The 18,699-nt window shown below is 34.3% G+C and overlaps 1 protein-coding gene across 1 annotated transcript; it reads left to right on the top strand.

Annotated features, from left to right (window-relative positions):
• The first annotated feature begins 310 nt into the window (after positions 1 to 310).
• Positions 311 to 661, top strand: LOC131945048 (V-type proton ATPase subunit G-like). Its single transcript, XM_059306034.1, has one exon. It carries the CDS (start codon positions 311 to 313, stop codon positions 659 to 661), a length of 351 nt encoding a protein of 116 aa, XP_059162017.1.
• The last annotated feature ends 18,038 nt before the right edge of the window (positions 662 to 18,699 follow it).

Below are 18,699 nucleotides of genomic sequence, written 5' to 3'. Positions count from 1 at the left end.
AACAGCCAATATACATTTACAATTAGTGTAGTAGATTTTTATTTTTTTTTACATTCTTTATGAAACTTCTGTTAGTTACTTAACGTTTTACATATTTGATAAAATAAATGTTACATTATTAATTACAAAAACTCTATTATATTTAAAAAAATACTCATAATAAATTTTGCACTCTACTATCGTTCAGTTGTGGAAAATCTTACGCAATAATAATTTTGGTAAAAAAAAAATAGACCTAGTATCCACATAATAAAAAGTCTAAGTCGTAAGTGATACTCTTTCAGAATTTTATCTTAATTACAAAGTCAAAATGGCCCAGAAAACAGAAGGGATTCAGCAACTTCTAATCGCAGAGAAAAAAGCAACAGAAAGAGTAGTCGAAGTAAGAAAACGAAAAGCTCAGAGAATCAAAACTGCAAAAAAGGAAGCAGACACAGAAATCCTAGCCTTTAAAAACGAGAAGGAGAATCACTACAAACAGTATGAACAAGAGATCCTTGGCAAAAAAAGTAACAGTGAGGCACAGATTCAGGTAGAAACAACTAAAAAGATCAAAGAGTTGGATGTCATGCTGAAACAAAACCGTGCTAAAGCTATGGACGCTATTCAACAAAGTCTCTTTAGGATAGAAGTGCAACTTCATGAGAATGTTAAGCTGTAAATTTTGTCTTCTGTACCTTTATTTGTATATTTTATTTAAAGGGTAGAATTCTTAATGTTTATTTAATTATTGACACAGACAGCTCATGCTTTTAATTTATCATGCAGATACAATTTGTTTAAAGATCTACTCTTCTGCATTTATTTTTCAACTTTACTATAAACTACATATTTTGTTTCCTTCAAGTTCTAGACTTGTTTTTTAGAAATGTAGGTAAATCTCTGTGGAGATATTTGCCTGAATTTGATAGCTGTTAGTATGTGATAATGTGTAGATAAATCTCTGTGATAGCCGAATAATTAATTGATGTATCGTTTTAGTGAATTGTTAGGAAAAAAAACAAAATTACTCCTACCATAACTGAAGAGTTGGAGACCAAGGCATTGTTAGTAATCTAGTTGAAGTTAAATATTGTGAGCGTCTGATTGTACCTCTAGTTATACTGACTTGCACACATGGGTTTTTTCATCTATATACACTTGTATCTCATTGTTATTCGGAGTTCACTTATTCATTGTGATGTTTATTTATATGACAAGATTTGGTGGCATTGAATGCGTTCCTTGTATGGAAAGAAAGAAGCATACATTTTTTTCATCATGCATTGTATCTGGAAACTTGATTAAAATCCTTTGTTTTTAGTCACATAAAAAAAAAAAATAAATAAAAAATAAAAAAATAAAAAAATAAAATAAAAAAAAAAATTGAAAAAGGAAAATAAAACTATAAACAATTTAATTTAGTGTGGACGACAATGCAACAAACCAATGTCTAGTTGTCGCTTTAGTTAATTTTTAAAACGGCGAGGGCTTGTTCTGGTTGGCCTACGGAAAATATTATTTCCACGAATATATTTGTGTTCTATTGTCGCCTGTGTCCACTGTGTTAGAGTTAGAAAGTTGTATGATTACACATAGGTTGGATTGTCTCCCCTCTTGTTGAGGGTTTAATAGAGCGCATTTATTCAGTTAAAACGGTACATGCTACTGCTGGTCTAGATGAAAACGTAGTTAGAACCACTGAACAAGAGGTGAGAAAGGATGAGGAATGTGTAACAATTAGTGGACAACAATGGCGTCGTTATAACCAGTAACAATCCTTATATATAACTGGTATTAAACCTAATAAATTACCTCGTTTTTCAAATTGTATTATTTACGACAGGTAACGTAATCAAATGGTTCCACGTTTAAAACATAGTCATCTGTATAGATTAGGTAGTACAACATTAGGCAATAGGCAAGTCATCTGTATATATATGGTAGTACAACATTAGGCAATAGGCAAGTCATCTGTATAGATTAGGTAGTACAACACTAGACAATAGGCAAGTCATCTGTATAGATTAGGTAGTACAACACTAGACAATAGGCAAGTCATCTGTATAGATTATGTAGTACAACATTAGACAATAGGCAAGTTATCTGTATAGATTAGGTATTACAACATTAGGAAATAGGCAAGTCATCTGTATAGATTAGGTAGTACAACATTAGACAATAGGCAAGTCATCTGTATAGATTAGGTAGTACAACATTAGACAATAGGCAAGTCATCTGTATAGATTAGGTAGTACAACATTAGACAATAGGCAAGTCATCTGTATAGATTAGGTAGTACAACATTAGACAATAGGCAAGTCATCTGTATAGATTAGGTAGTACAACATTAGACAATAGGCAAGTCATCTGTATAGATTAGGTAGTACAACATTAGACAATAGGCAAGTCATCTGTATAGATTAGGTAGTACAACATTAGACAATAGGCAAGTCATCTGTATAGATTAGGTAGTACAACATTAGGCAATAGGCAAGTCATCTGTATAGATTAGGTAGTACAACATTAGGCAATAGGCAAGTCATCTGTATAGATTAGGTAGTACAACATTAGACAATAGGCAAGTCATCTGTATAGATTAGGTATTACAACATTAGGCAATAGGCAAGTCATCTGTATAGATTATGTAGTACAACATTAGACAATAGGCAAGTTATCTGTATAGATTAGGTATTACAACATTAGGCAATAGGCAAGTCATCTGTATAGATTAGGTAGTACAACATTAGACAATAGGCAAGTCATCTGTATAGATTAGGTAGTACAACATTAGGCAATAGGCAAGTCATCTGTATAGATTAGGTAGTACAACATTAGACAATAGGCAAGTCATCTGTATAGATTAGGTAGTACAACATTAGACAATAGGCAAGTCATCTGTATAGATTAGGTAGTACAACATTAGGCAATAGGCAAGTCATCTGTATAGATTAGGTAGTACAACATTAGACAATAGGCAAGTCATCTGTATAGATTAGGTAGTACAACATTAGACAATAGGCAAGTCATCTGTATAGATTAGGTAGTACAACATTAGACAATAGGCAAGTCATCTGTATAGATTAGGTAGTACAACATTAGACAATAGGCAAGTCATCTGTATAGATTAGGTAGTACAACATTAGGCAATAGGCAAGTCATCTGTATAGATTAGGTAGTACAACATTAGGCAATAGGCAAGTCATCTGTATAGATTAGGTAGTACAACATTAGACAATAGGCAAGTCATCTGTATAGATTAGGTATTACAACATTAGGCAATAGGCAAGTCATCTGTATAGATTATGTAGTACAACATTAGACAATAGGCAAGTTATCTGTATAGATTAGGTATTACAACATTAGGCAATAGGCAAGTCATCTGTATAGATTAGGTAGTACAACATTAGACAATAGGCAAGTCATCTGTATAGATTAGGTAGTACAACATTAGGCAATAGGCAAGTCATCTGTATAGATTAGGTAGTACAACATTAGACAATAGGCAAGTCATCTGTATAGATTAGGTAGTACAACATTAGACAATAGGCAAGTCATCTGTATAGATTAGGTAGTACAACATTAGGCAATAGGCAAGTCATCTGTATAGATTAGGTAGTACAACATTAGACAATAGGCAAGTCATCTGTATAGATTAGGTAGTACAACATTAGACAATAGGCAAGTCATCTGTATAGATTAGGTAGTTGCCCTGTCGTCCACACAACTTGGTGGTTGACATAGAGGGTGATACACACACCCTCCTCACTTAACTCAATGGTTGACATAGAGGGTGATACACACACCCTCCTCACTTAACTCAATGGTTGACATAGAGGGTGATACACACACCCTCCTCACCCAGCTCAATGGTTGACATAGAGGGTGATACACACACCCTCCTCACCCAGCTCAATGGTTGACATAAAAAAAAAGATGAACATTTTACAAGCAAATAAAACATTGTTTTAAAATATTATCGATCTCAAATCAACAAAGTTTGTTCAGATTGAATGCATAGGCGTCTTGAAATTAAACAATTTTTTTTTTTTAAACTGAACAAATGTTTCGTAGACTGAATGCTTAGAGCGTTTGTAAGTAAGCAATCAGTTTTTTAATAAGAAGGCAGTTAGGTGGACGAATTATTTTTGTTGATATTTATTAGCTCATATACGTGTTTCTACCAAGTTATGGGACCTGACTGTCTATGTGGGTAATGTAGTAGAGCTCATATGTCTCTTTGATCTCAGCTGTTGAAGGGATAATTTAACCAGCTCTGTGATGATCCGTCTTTACGTTGACGTTGTCTAGCATAATTCAGGTACCCAACAGACAGAGCTGAGTAGACTCCGACCTACCGAGTCATACACGGAATCCAAACTCGAGATTTTTCTGTTATCAGTTACAATCTAGAATTTAGTAAAGACATTCTTCTTCTTCTTCTTATGCGGAAACCGGCTCAGAAGGATGACTTCCATTAGCCAGGCAGGCCTCAATGTAGTAAACCCCGGCCCCCGTTAAAGGGCCAGGGCTCCCCACACATTGGTCGCTAAAACCGCGGGTTTCTCACCAGGCTTTTCTTCCCCTCCCACCAGACGCAGGACGTCGTCCCACCGCCTGGTACCCGGCTTGATCGTGGGGGGCATCCCGTCAGATCGAAAAACCTCTAGCAGCTGTTATCTGCCCCCGGCCGTCCCGCATCCACTTAACGTGGGTTTGGTCGGACCAGCGACATTATTCCGAAACCTCGTCAGGCCGCCGCTTCAAGTCAAAAGCGATATCTGACTATTTTTGTTCCCGACTGTCTTGCGCCTCTCCTCCCCCACGCTGTTCTGTGGGGGACTTGGGAGACCGACGTGTCAGGCTCTTCAGAAAAAGCTGGAACCTGGACGCACACAACAGTTCCACCGACCAGAACGAAAATCCTCTAGCTGCTGTTCACTCCACCAGCCATCCCGCTTCCCCCGTGGGACGGCCCCCCAGCCACCCCCCGAGGATTTGGTCCGACTGGCAGAGTTCGTCCGAAGCCGTATGAGGGCCGCAGCTTAAAGTTAAACCGTCTGGTTAGGATCGCGAACAGACCCTTTTTAATTCCTAGCAGTCTTGCATCTCTCCACCACCTCGCTATTTGGGACGATAACGGAGATTCACCCGTCCAATGCGAGCAGATCTCCTGGTCCCAATATAGGGGTTTTGGGAGTCCGACATACAAGGCTCTTCGGACCGGCATCCGAGCATCAGCCAGGGGACGCTGGCCGACACGGATGCACAGACTAAAACCCCTAACTGCCGTTCGCTACCCGGGTAGGGCACCCGTCCGTGGCCACGAGGAGGCCGCAGCATTAGGTCAACATGTCTGCCATGGGGACGTCGGCCCCTTTCGTTCCCAGTTCCTGTTCACCCACACAATCCCAAAGGCCAGGCTGCGGGGATCCGAGGACATCGGGCGGCACTACATTATAAATACATTATTTCCCCTGCAAATAAAAACAAGAAACAAAATTGACATGGGAGGTAATTTCGTTTTGTCACCGCCTCCGAGAAGAAACTCGCTTGTATCACCCCATTTTTCTCTTAAGCTTTGTTGGAAAGAGACCATACTTAAAAAAAATGTTTGTAAGCAGTAGTTAATTAAAATTTATTTTAAAATGACACACCCGTTTTGTATTTGGACTTAACCTTCAAATTTGAATGGCATACTTTAATTGATGTCACAATTAAAAAAAAAATACATTTCGGATCCTTAATAAATGAAGCACGTATTTAAAAGAAGCTACTACAAACGTTGTGTACCGGTACAGGTATTACCATCGTATAATGACTTTTCATAATGCTATAATGAGAACAAAGTTATTGAAATATCTTTATTGTCATATCCACACACTGTGACATAAACCAAAACACAAAGTTACTAATTAAAAAAAAAAACATGGTTGTATATAATAAAATAAAATTGACAATATAGAAACCTGGACAATATACCAACCTCGCCTTTTACTTCTAGTTACCCGTTTTAACATCTCATACATCTGTTATATAGTGAGTGTCGAGGTTTTATGTATCATAAAACACGACCCGACCCGCGGCGTATCATACGCCTATATTTAGTTGTTTTATTTTCTCCTTTTCAGTAATTCATAATTTGTGAATTCGACAGTACTATTGCTGCCACTGAATATATTTGCTTTAAAACACTTTCATTAGATCGTTTAGGACGATAACCCCCCCACCCTCATTTCTCCCAACCCCAACCCTACCCCCGTGAAAGCAGCTTCCTCCGTTTCCCCAACCCCAACCCCTTACCCTACACTACCCCCCACCCCCGTGAAAGGAACATCCTCTTAGTTACCTCCCTTAAGTATAAAATAGTTTCAAACTAAATTATCTGCCCCTAATAGGCGCCACTAAACCCGGCTCTACGATTGTAAACAGTTCATAAGACCGTGTGGGGGTGGGGATGGTAGGGATATGCTTAGAGAGGAAGAGAGGGGGCTGCTAGGCGCGCTTACAGCTTGGTGTTTTCTAGGGTATTTAAGAAGAGAATTATATATAAATACGTAATTAATGATTAATAAAATAAAAGGTAATCCGTCTATTTTCTACATGTTGTATTTTCTTTTAATTTAAAACTAGTTCACATTATTATAATTAGTGTACAGTTGAATACGTGTAATAAGAAAAACTTTAATAAATATGTGTATTTTTTTCTATTTTTTTGTTCTTTTTTTAGTAAGCCCCACATATCATGTACCCCTTTCGATTACAGGCAAAAGCATATCCCTAACATATTAACCAGATTGAGCAATTTCGCACATTTTAATGGTCCAGCTGCACCGCCCCCCACCCCCTCCCTGATTTTGCCAAAATTTCAAAGTGGAGATCAAACGACCAATTATTGACTCTAAGCATATATATTTAAAAAAAAAAATTATAATGAAAATAGTTGTCACTTTATGTTTATTAATCAACTTCCTGAATACACATGGTTTAATACCATTCTATTAAAACCATTTTTTTAAACAATTTAAAAAAAATAATATATATATATATATATATATATATATATATATATATATATATATATATATATATATATATATATATATATATATATATATATATATATATATATATATATATATATATAACAATCAACGAAATCTAGACGATTTATCGAACCACACCCGTTATATACAGTTGTATAGAGAAGCAAATTCCATCCTTATCATACCCAACAAAATATAATACAACTTACGGACATATTGTTAATAGACAATTTACCCGATATACTGTATGGGACTGAATAATTTCAACCATCGGCTCGCCATAGCTGAATCACTCTCCCTAACAAACTGTGTGTTTTCTATAAGGCCTTAATAGTTATTTTTTACCACGCTGTGAAATCAAGATATTATGTTGACAATACCCTGGCCACTTGACATGCCTGACTCGACATTATGGCCCGAACACATTGGGCCACAACATGGGCGGCCATAAGCAGTATAGCTCTCAATCTATGGGCCACGACATGATGGCCCAAACACATTGGGCCACAACATAGGTGGCCATAAGCAGTATAGCTCTCAACCTATGGGCCACGATGAGGTGGCTTCTGACAAAGGTTTATGGAGGTTGTTGTAGTTTTGGTTGCACGAGAAAGGAGGCTCCTAAATGTATTTCTTTATCAGTTCATTGTCCCATGTATAGATACGATGCAACATTTTACTGTTGGCTGTGTCAACTACTTGCTCTAATAACAGGGGTAAACATAACTTATACAATGAAACTTAAATAAAATCAGCGTGTCTGATTTCAGAGTAATATTGCAATAATTGACACTTTCTATCACACAAAATGAATTTATATCATGAAATAGGATAACATATTATTTTTAACATCAACAATCACATATTTCAACTTGAATACAATGATGTACAATAAGGGCATTTTACTTCTACAAACTAGCAACAGTACTCACACTAATGTATCGTGGACGATCTGCTGGCAAAAACATTCGGGTATAGCGAGCTATCCAAGATACAACAACAGACATAAAGAGACAGAAGTGGAAAGTGGAACCATACACTTGCTCTTGATATTTAAATTAGTTGTCCCATTCTTTTTTTTTTTTTTAAGTTATAAAATTTTTAATCACACAGTTTTAAAACTAGGCATAATTATACTGTCACAGACAGAAGACATGCTATATATATATATATATATATATATATATATATATATATATATATATATACATTGGAGTTGCATGTCAAAATACTTGTAGTCATTTTATATAATGTAACAGAAACAGTCTTTAAGCAAATCATTTTACTTATATGTATTTAGTTATGATTCAGTTTAATATACCAGTATATAAATGTTTTAAGTATTTTGTTAAAGAGCATACCGTCTAAGTATAATCTTCTAATAATCCATTTCAGAGTTGTATTCCAAAGTCCAAAGTGTAACAAAAAAAAGGTAGAATAGGCTTGGTTTATCAAATAACTAATACACCTGACCTGTATTTGCATATAAAGCATCAGACATCACAGAATAAATTATGCTTAAAAAAAAACCTTCAATACTCTTCATTTATAATATAAAAAATAACTAAAAAAGCATCCAACTTCCACTTCATTCTTTGAGTGATGGTTAAGTTATCAAATGACATAATTCATGTTGAACAAGGTGGTGGCATTCGAAACCGATTAGGTAGTTCTAGAAATCCAAATCTTTCTGGTGGCCACAGCTGTAACAAGATATACATCCATGACATCAACATAATGAATATGGCCTAGTGTCACGTTTAAAAAAACATTTCAAAGATATTGTATCTAAAATTTGATGTGCTTAGAGCAGGAGGGATATTTTTTGATCTCACAAGTAGATGTGTGTAGGGCAGGAGGAATATTTAAAATTATCATTCAAATTCTTGAATTGAATATCTGTGTCCTAATACTTGCCCGAAGAGCAACTTTACTAATAAGAAGGCCATAAGGAAGAGGTCCAAATGTACGAGAGTCAATGCTGCAACATTTGTTATCTCCCTCTAACCATATCTGTCCTTTATCAACATATTCTTCAAATCATTTTTCATCATTATACACGGTGTCTCCTTCCATCCCAACAAGACGTTTACAAATGATAGCTCTAGGATTCTTTGGTGATCGGCAAAAGACAGCATCTCCTTTTTGTAAAAGTTGATGATTTACATAATATGGTGATATGAGTACTAAATCACCATGTTGAATTGTAGGTTCCATGGAAACATCTTCACACTTTCCAAGTCCACATATAAATCTAAAAGTGCAGTAACATGTACTAATGCCAGATACCACATATGCAACTTTACGGCGTACGGATGCAAAAGTGGATGCCATTTTCACATGAAGAGTTTTTTATCATATACACTGCATGTTTCAAAGTTTTGTCTCAGCAGATGCACGTTAATATTTTAAATTCATATCTTATCAACAAAAATCCGCGATTTATTTAGTTTTGGTCATAGATTTACACACTAACACAAACAAGTGTTGCTATCGATAAAAATAACTGAGTTTATTACGGTTCTCCCAACACTGTTTCAGCGACATCTAACACAATTAGTGTAAAAAATATGTAAGAAAGTCTGCGTATTTGTATTGTGAATTAAACATATATATTAAAATTTTGTTTACGTAAAAATAATATAATTTTACAATTCTGAATACAAAAGTGCATTTGTAGATGTAACTTAGAGAAATAATTAATTAATTACCGTTCACTTTTTGTGCGTGTACATGTTGTTATTTTAATGTTAATTTTCTCAATTTGTATTACTTCTCTCCCTTATTATGTGTTTGTTTTATACATACAGGGGAGGTAATGGTTATTGCATCTGGTACTTGGTAGTATAGGTTGAGGCCAGAATAGATTAAAGTATTAGCAAAGCAGAATACTGAAAGATGGACCTAAAAATATTAAAAAATCATACATCCTTCTAGTAGTTTGTCATTTTTAGTCCTTTAGATTTAGATTTGGTTTGAATGTTACCTGTGCCTATGACAGATAACATTAGAGTGGTTTTAACCTGGGTATGTAAGGAAATAGGAGATAAATGACAGCCATGTCTGACGGTTCTTTTACATTACAGACAACATATCCCATAATACTTTTTGCAAGTGATTGAATTTCACTGGAAATAAAGTTGTTTTTTTATTAATATTTGTTAACGTAAAATATATGTATTGTATTTTTACTGGACAAGCTGAATATGTATGCTGATTATTTGAACGACAGCGACCCATTAGGTTCAGTATAATAATGGTATCTTAATGAACTATTATACCTTAGCGCCCAACTAAATCTATTGTTTAAATAAACTGCACTAACTATAATTTTAATTTGGTTTTGTCCCTTAAGCAAGGGATCCAGAAATAATACATGTGTTACGTATGCTAATGGTATTGTAAAGCGTACTTTAACAATACTAAATGAACGATTATAATAATAAAGTTAATGTTTCTAGTTTCTAAGTGAAAATAAGATGTAATTTTCATTTTAAATACATCTAGTGTTAGTAGAATTGTTTGATTACTTAGCAACGTATAGTTATTTTTTAAAAGTCTCTAATAACTTTAGTGTATATTGGTTTTCTGATTTCGGATTGTATTTGTTTTATACATTTGATTTGATTATTTCCCTTGCAATTAAACTTTTTTTTTTCTAACAACAGGAAAGTGATAATATATTCGGTATTAGCCCGCTCCTTTCTTAAATTAAACTCATCATAGTATGTCACCCTTTAAAATGCCAGGCACCTAAAATGTAAATCAAGAAGCCTGGAGTTCCAAATATTATGTTATGTGATACCGGAAGAGTCACCTCCCTTTTTGTCATTTGTTTACATACTCACCACCCACTTTTCGATTTGCACCCCCCCCTCAACCTTTCAATTTATTTTTCCAACCCATTTTGACGCCCCCTAAGGTCGGCGCCCGGTGACATATGTCCCCCCCACCCCCCCCCCCCTCGCTACGCTACTGTCACCACCCTTCACGAATTCTAGGCATCTAAGATGTAAGCCACTAAGCATGGTGGTCCTAATATTTTATTATACGATACGGGAAGAGTCATCTTCCTTTTTTTTTTTAAATTTAAAGTTACCTCAGACCCTTTGTAATCTGTACTATTTTTTTTTGTACTTAACTCCTACAATTATCCCCCCCCCCCCCCCTAGCTCTTTTATATATCAACCATCACATATTGGACATGATGCAAATTATTGTCAATTTAACTCTTGTTACTGTTGAATGCGTTGTAATTTGTTTTATTGCAAATAAAAGTATAAAAAAAATGGGACAAAAACATAAAATATTATGTGCAAGTGTATGAAGCCACTTCTGTCTTTCTGTTTATGTGTGTGTATGTTGGATAGCTCGCTAAATCCGAATGTTTATGCCAAAAGTTCGTCCATAATACAATAGTGTGAATACTGTTGGCTAGTTTGTAGAAGTCAAATGCCACTATTGTATGTCATTGTATTTAAGTTGAATAGTTGAAATGTGTGAGAATTGATGTTAATAATATGTTATCTTATCTCATGATATGAATACATTATGTGTGATAGTAGAAAGCGTCAATTATTACAATACTACGCATGCTGCCCAGCTTCGCTTAGGCTTTCGAAAACATTGAGAATTTGAATGGTTAATTAATTCGCCCATATAAGGCGCCGGTCAGTCGAGGTCAGTTTTGACCCCCTCATCGTAGACTTTTCGGCCAACCGGCCCCCGTGTTCTGTCGCCCCAAGGCAAGATCCTGCCAAATTTGAAGCGCCTGCGGCTCCGGGAAGTGCCCTGTCGGGCACCCGACAACGTAGCTTTATAGATCATCTAGATCTAGATCTAGAATCTCTAGATCTATATGATCTAGAATCTCTAGATCTAGATGATCTAGAATATCTAGATCTAGATCAATATCTAGATCTAGAATCTCTAGATCTAGAATCCAAATAGATAAAATAATTTTTTTAAGTTATGCCGAGAAAATCGTATTGTATACATTTCATAGCGTACATAGCTCTAAATCATATTTGAATGAAATTGAAATAGTTCATTTCTTTTTATTCTAAACTCGGAAGAAGACGTCATCAGTTTCTTTTTTTTTTAGTGTAAACAATAAGCGACGTCATTGTTAAATGCGTTCTTGTCCCAGGTTTAAATACTTTTCCGGTTGCATAAATAATACTGTTTCTCTACATTCGAATACGCCTTTATTTTTTATTTTCTTCTTTGAATAAAATTGTGGTTATACATTTAAAACATCTAACATATTATTTTCAATAAAAGTCCGTAAAAAGTTCTCGATATATCGCTGTAGATTCTGATGTGATGTCCGGCGAAAATATTTTGCGGACAGACAGAGAGAGAGAGAGAGAAGAGCGCACATGGCCTTTTATATATTAGGATTACTCTGAAATCAGACACTCTGATTTTATTTAAGTTTCAATGTATAAGTAATGTTTACCCCTGTTACTAGAGCGAGTAGTTGACAAAGCCAACAGTAAAATGTTGCATCGTATCTATATATGGGACAATGAACTGATAAAGAAATACATTTAGGAGCCTCCTTTCTCGTGCAACCAAAACTACAATAACCTCCATAAACCTTTGTCAGAAGCCACCTCATCGTGGCCCATAGGTTGAGAGCTATACTGCTTATGGCCTCCCATGTTGTGGCCCAATGTGTTTGGGCCATCTTGTCGAGTCAGGCATGTCAAGTGGCCAGGATATTGTCAACATAATATCTTGATTTCACAGCGTGGTAAAAATAACTATTAAGGCCTTATTGAAAACACACAGTTTGTTAGGGAGAGTGATTCAGCTATGGCGAGCCGAGTGTTGAAATTATTCTTTCCCATACATTATATCGGGAAAATTGTCGATTAACAACATGTCCGTAAGTTGTATTATATTTCGTTGGTTATGATAAGGATGGAAATGTCTTCTCTATACATCTGTATATAACGGGTATGGTTCGATAAATAGTCTAGATTTTGTTAATTATTATACCATTTTTTTTTTTTTTTTTTTTTTTTTTTTTTTTTTAATAGATTTGAAATGAAATCATGCATTTTCAGGAAGTTGCTTAATAAACATTAAGTGACAACTATTTTCATTATTATTTTTATATATATATGTTTAGAGTCAATATTATTGATCGTTTGACCTCAACTTTGAAATTTTGGCAAAATTTGGGAGAGGGAGGGGGACGGTGCAGCGGGGCCATTACAATGTGCAAAATTGCTCAATCTGGTTAATATGTTCGGGATATGCTTTTGCCTGTATTCGAAAGGGGTACATGATATGTGGGGCGGACTGATAAAATAAACGTTTAGGTAAAACACGAAGACAACTGATCCTTTTTTTCCCATTCAGATCATTGTACTTCCACATCTTTCGTTTAACATTTTTAAACTTTTCATTATATTTAGTTGTTGAAGCGTAAAACCAAAACTAAAAGTATCTGCATGGGCGAGTAATTAAAGCAATTAATACAATAAATATGTGGTTAGATGGGGTGAAGCTTAATACTTTCGTTAATGCTTTGGGAGATTGCTTTCATAAGTAAGGGGAGATAAACAATACTTCTTGACTTTCGTGGTAAATCCAATTTTGTTTCCCTTTGACGGCAAGATTGAAGAAGTCAATTTGAGGATGAAAGAAAAATTTGTTAGTTAACATCACAAAGGTTTTGTGTCAGGAAAGCAAAGTGGCCTTCATTAGCCAAAGGCTATTTGTAATTATATATATATATATATATATATATATATATATATATATATATATATATATATATATATATATATATATATATATATATATATATATATGCACATGGATTGGCATTATTTACAAAATGCTTTCAACCATTGTGTGATCATGATAATCATAACAAAGCAATTCTCAAAATACACATAGTTATTAAAGTTTTTCTTATTAAACGTATTAAACTGTAAACTAATTATAAAAATTTAAACTAGTTTTTAATTTAAAGAAAATACAACTTGTAGAAAATAGACTCATTTACTTTATTTTATTAATCATTATTTAATTAAGTATTGTTAATATATTCTTAACCACAATCATATTTCTATGTTGTTAAACTAATTCTGTATATCTTAAAAAGGGACACAGTGAATTTAAATTATGGTTAATGCAGTGTAGTAGTTACATTTTAGATTTATTTGGGAGTCAACTTCATTAAGTTTCCATTATTTTACTAAAGCTAATTAAAACACAGTATAAACATTATTTAAAAAGTAGTAATTTAATACTTTGTGGGGTTTTTTATGGTTAACAACTTTAATTATATAATTTTATATAAATAAAATATTTTACAGTAATATCGATTGTTTCAACCTTTGCCTTTTTAATGTTTTTTTTTATGAAAAAAAGCTATTTATGCTAGAAAAAACGATGCATTATTTAATATTCATTCTGTATCCATTACAAAAGTGCCACAATTTTTAAATGCAAGGGAAGTAACTAAATAACATAACTAAAATAAAAACGATTTGAACAACTCATTACAAAATACTCATCTCTATTACTGTTTTACTTAAATAAAATGTACGAAATAGTTTACTAGACAAACAGTTGTGTACTAGTTATAGGTAAAGAGAAATTACAACTTGTATCATATTTTTTCTTAGAAGTAAGATACAGTAGCTTCATTTAAAATATTGTTATTTAAGTACCGTTAAAATTTGCTTAACTATATATATCCATGTGTAAATTCTAATATCTATATTTCTGGATCCCTCGCAAAAGGGACACAATCAAATGTAATGTTTGGGTATCAAATGTTATGTAAAGTAAGTATTTAGTTGGGATCCTAAGTGTCGAGCATCTTTCAGTTACCATGTAGCACAAGGGTTCCCAAACTGGGGGTCGCACAGGACCATCTGGTGGGTCACCAACTGGTAAACTAATACATAGCAAATAAAAAAAAGCACACATATTTAGAAGAATATCTGCAATTCAGCTTTAATAACATTACAATGGAAATGGAATAAAAAATAAATAATGCGTACTGTGCAGACTATTTTTAGTAATGAGTCTATGAAGCTTTCAAAGCTAAAACGGCATTTTGAGACGAGTCATTCCGAACACACCAAAAAAGATATGGAGTTCTTTCGTCGGCATGAAGCTAGTTGCAAACGTCAGGGACTTGATCGAACAGGAAGTTTTCACACAGCATTAGTGCAAGCATCATATTATGTCGCATTAGAAATAGCCAAGCAAAAAAAAAAATCTTCACACAATAGGAGAAAATCTCATCAGACTCTGCATATTGAATATTGGTGAAATTAATTCGTAGGGGATTATAGTGCAGTATAGATGCAACACATATCTCTGTCTAATAATACTATTCAGCGGCATATAGCAGACATGTCCGTAAAAAAACTATTTTTGAATGAAATCAAACTTTCACCATTGATTGATTTTTAAAGTTGGTGAATCAACAGACGTGAGTTCGTGTTACCAGTTGTTTGTCTTTGTGAAATATATTCATTAGAATGATAGCAAAGAAGAGTTGATATTTTGTTAAGATATCGTGGAGAAAATAAATAGTTTTTTTAATGATTAAAATGGGAAAACGGCTGTGGGGTTTTTACGGATGGTGCGTCATGTTTGGGTCATGATTAGGCTTTCAAAAAAAAAGGAAAGGATTTAGCTCCCTAATGAAGGGGAATCCACTGCATGATTCACCGGTAGGCTATGGCCTCGTCAGCAAGACTCTTCCGACTCCATTGCTAATAAACGTCGTAAATTATATTACATCTGGAGCCCTAAACACCGTCTGTTTCAAGAACTGCGCCAAGACATGAATAAAGATTACGAGGTTCTTTGCTGTAGTACGATGGCTGTCAATTGGAAATGTGAATCGTGTTTTTTTTTTAATTTAAAGATGAAATCAAGTAGTTCTTGGGAGTGCAAGGGAAACAACACCTTTTGATAAACTTTAACGACAAAAAGAGTGGTTGGAGAGAGTATAATAACTAGAAGATATATACGAACATCAACATAAACTTGACCTGAAGCTTCAGGTAAAGTGAACGAATGTTATCTCTTTTTATGATAATCGCTTGGCATCTTTATCAAAGCTGCAACATTGGTGAAGGTTGGAAATATTGCCATGTTTGAGAAACTCTGAAGTGTGGTAGATGAATCTGATTGTGAGATAAATAAAATTTGAGAGATTATTCTGGGCATCTTGAATCCCTGGAAAACGAAATGTGGCGTTATTTTCCCTGAGCAGAACGAAGAAGAATATGCATGACACGTTACCCTTTCTCTGCTTCCAATGATGTTTCCAGCATTCCCGATGAATTACAAGATGAATTTTTAAATTTGCGGAACGATTACGCGTCACGTATCGTGTTAAATGAAAAACTGCTCAAACAGTGTTGGTGTAGTATCCACCGTTCATACCCAAACGTGAAATCGATTACCTTTTGAGTTTTAGATCCTTTATGTGTCTTCTCCAATTAAAAACAAAACAAAGACATAAATTAAATGCTGAGAATGACATGAGGTTGGCGTTAACAAAAACTCAACCTCGAATGTTGAGGCTAGTAAATAGCATTCAATTTCACCCATCGCATTAAAACAGTTGTCAAGAATAAATAATATTGAAAGCCTACTAGAAAATCGTATTTTAGTGCTGATCAACTTCCTCAATAATTTGCACTTGTTAATTCTATAGGGTCGCAGGTCACTTACTTTTTATAAAAGAGATTCGCCACTCAATAAAGTTTGGGAACCACTGATTTAGTACAATAAATTTTTACAAATAAATATTTTTAAAATATTTTTTCTCAAACAAGTATAACATAAAACATATATAAGCCTATAATTGACGTGTAACGGGTACCGATGGCTTGTGTCTCTAGAAACCATGATTGTATACGTGTACACCTAAAACATCATTTAAACGACAATGCGCTACTGTCGTGTTTTCGCAGAAGAATTACTACGATAATAAACGACCTGTTTTCAAGTACGATATGTGCTTTAAAAACTAGCGAAATGACTTTTAAAATAAATTTACTACTGCTGCCCGATAAAGAGTATTATCTAATGTGTTAGCACATTTTTTTGACTAACATAATGCTTTACTTATTTTGAATACACAATTTTATAAAGTTCAAGCGAATGAATTCAGAAAACTTTCAAAATAAAACAAAAATTGAAAACAAGTAAAACAAAAAAAAAAATATTTATATAAATCACAATATCCTACAGTAATATCAAGTTTTTTAACCTTTATCTTATGTATCGTTTTCACTCAGAATAACCAATTATTTATTTTTTTAATGTTAAATGCTCTGTAAGTAAGAAAATGGCTGCAAGTATACTGTGTACTATTAATAGATTAAAATAAAATATAACTTGAAACAAATTTTCATTTAGAATAGAGAAACATTAGCTTTATTCTAAGAATCATTATTTAAGTAGTGTTAAAATTTTGCATTCCCTAGTATTGCTTTAGTTTTGATTGACTGGATTACTAGATCCCTTACAAAATGGACAAATCTCCAATGATCTTATCATAGCGGTCGGCTAGCTTTTTATACTAAGAGAAAAATTTTACAATTTAAAAAAATTTCCCCACTTTTTAAAGAGCCACTAATATTATATACCAATATTTTGGTATTTCATAAGGATTAGGCAAATAAATTTCTTTTTTAATTTGAAATAAATAACGTTAAATATGAACTTATCACTGCACTCCAATATTTATGCTAGCAGTCAGGTCATATTTTATAGTGTGAATAGTGTAGGATAATCTGGAGTGATTAGATGCCACTGTTTTCTTGAGTTTGTGGATCAATGTATTCTTGTAGTGAATGGTATGGATGGATAAATGTTCATTATACGATGTTACTTGTTCGTATTGTTAATGTTCAACCCTCGTGCTATGTGTTACCTGTCCGTATTGTTCATGTTCAACCTTTGTGCTTTGTGTTACCTGTCCGTATTGTTCATGTTCCGCCCCTATCTATATGTTACCTGTCAGTAATGTTCAAGTTCAACCCTCGTGCTATATATTACCTGTCCGTATTGTTCAAGTTCAACCCTCGGGCTATGTGTTACCAGTTTGTATTGTTCATGTTCAACCCTTGTGCTATATGTTACCTGTCCGTATTGTTCATGTTCAACCCTCGTGCTATATGTTACCTGTCCGTATTGTTCATGTTCAACCCTCGTGTTATGTGTTACCTGTCCGTATTGTTCATGTTCAACCTTTGTGCTTTGTGTTACCTGTCCGTATTGTTCATGTTCCGCCCCTATCTATATGTTACCTGTCAGTAATGTTCAAGTTCAACCCTCGTGCTATATGTTACCTGTCCGTATTGTTCAAGTTCAACCCTCGGGCTATGTGTTACCAGTTTCTATTGTTCATGTTCAACCCTTGTGCTATATGTTACCTGTCCGTATTGTTCATGTTCAACCCTCGTGCTATATGTTACCTGTCCGTATTGTTCATGTTCAACCCTCGTGTTATGTGTTACCTGTCTGTATTATTCATGTTCAACCATCTTGCTATATGTTACCTGTCCATATTGTTCATGTTCAACCCTCGGGCTATGTGTTACCAATTTGTATTGTTCATGTTCAATCCATGCATTATATGTTACCTGTGCGTATTGTTCATGTTCAACCCTCGAGA

Source organism: Physella acuta, unplaced genomic scaffold (assembly GCF_028476545.2).
Source record: "Physella acuta isolate Inbredline_101_S28 unplaced genomic scaffold, ASM2847654v3 ptg000521l, whole genome shotgun sequence".
Taxonomy (NCBI): domain Eukaryota; kingdom Metazoa; phylum Mollusca; class Gastropoda; family Physidae; genus Physella; species Physella acuta.
Note: the sequence above shows the minus strand (reverse complement) of the source record. Positions and strands in the feature narration are given on the sequence as shown.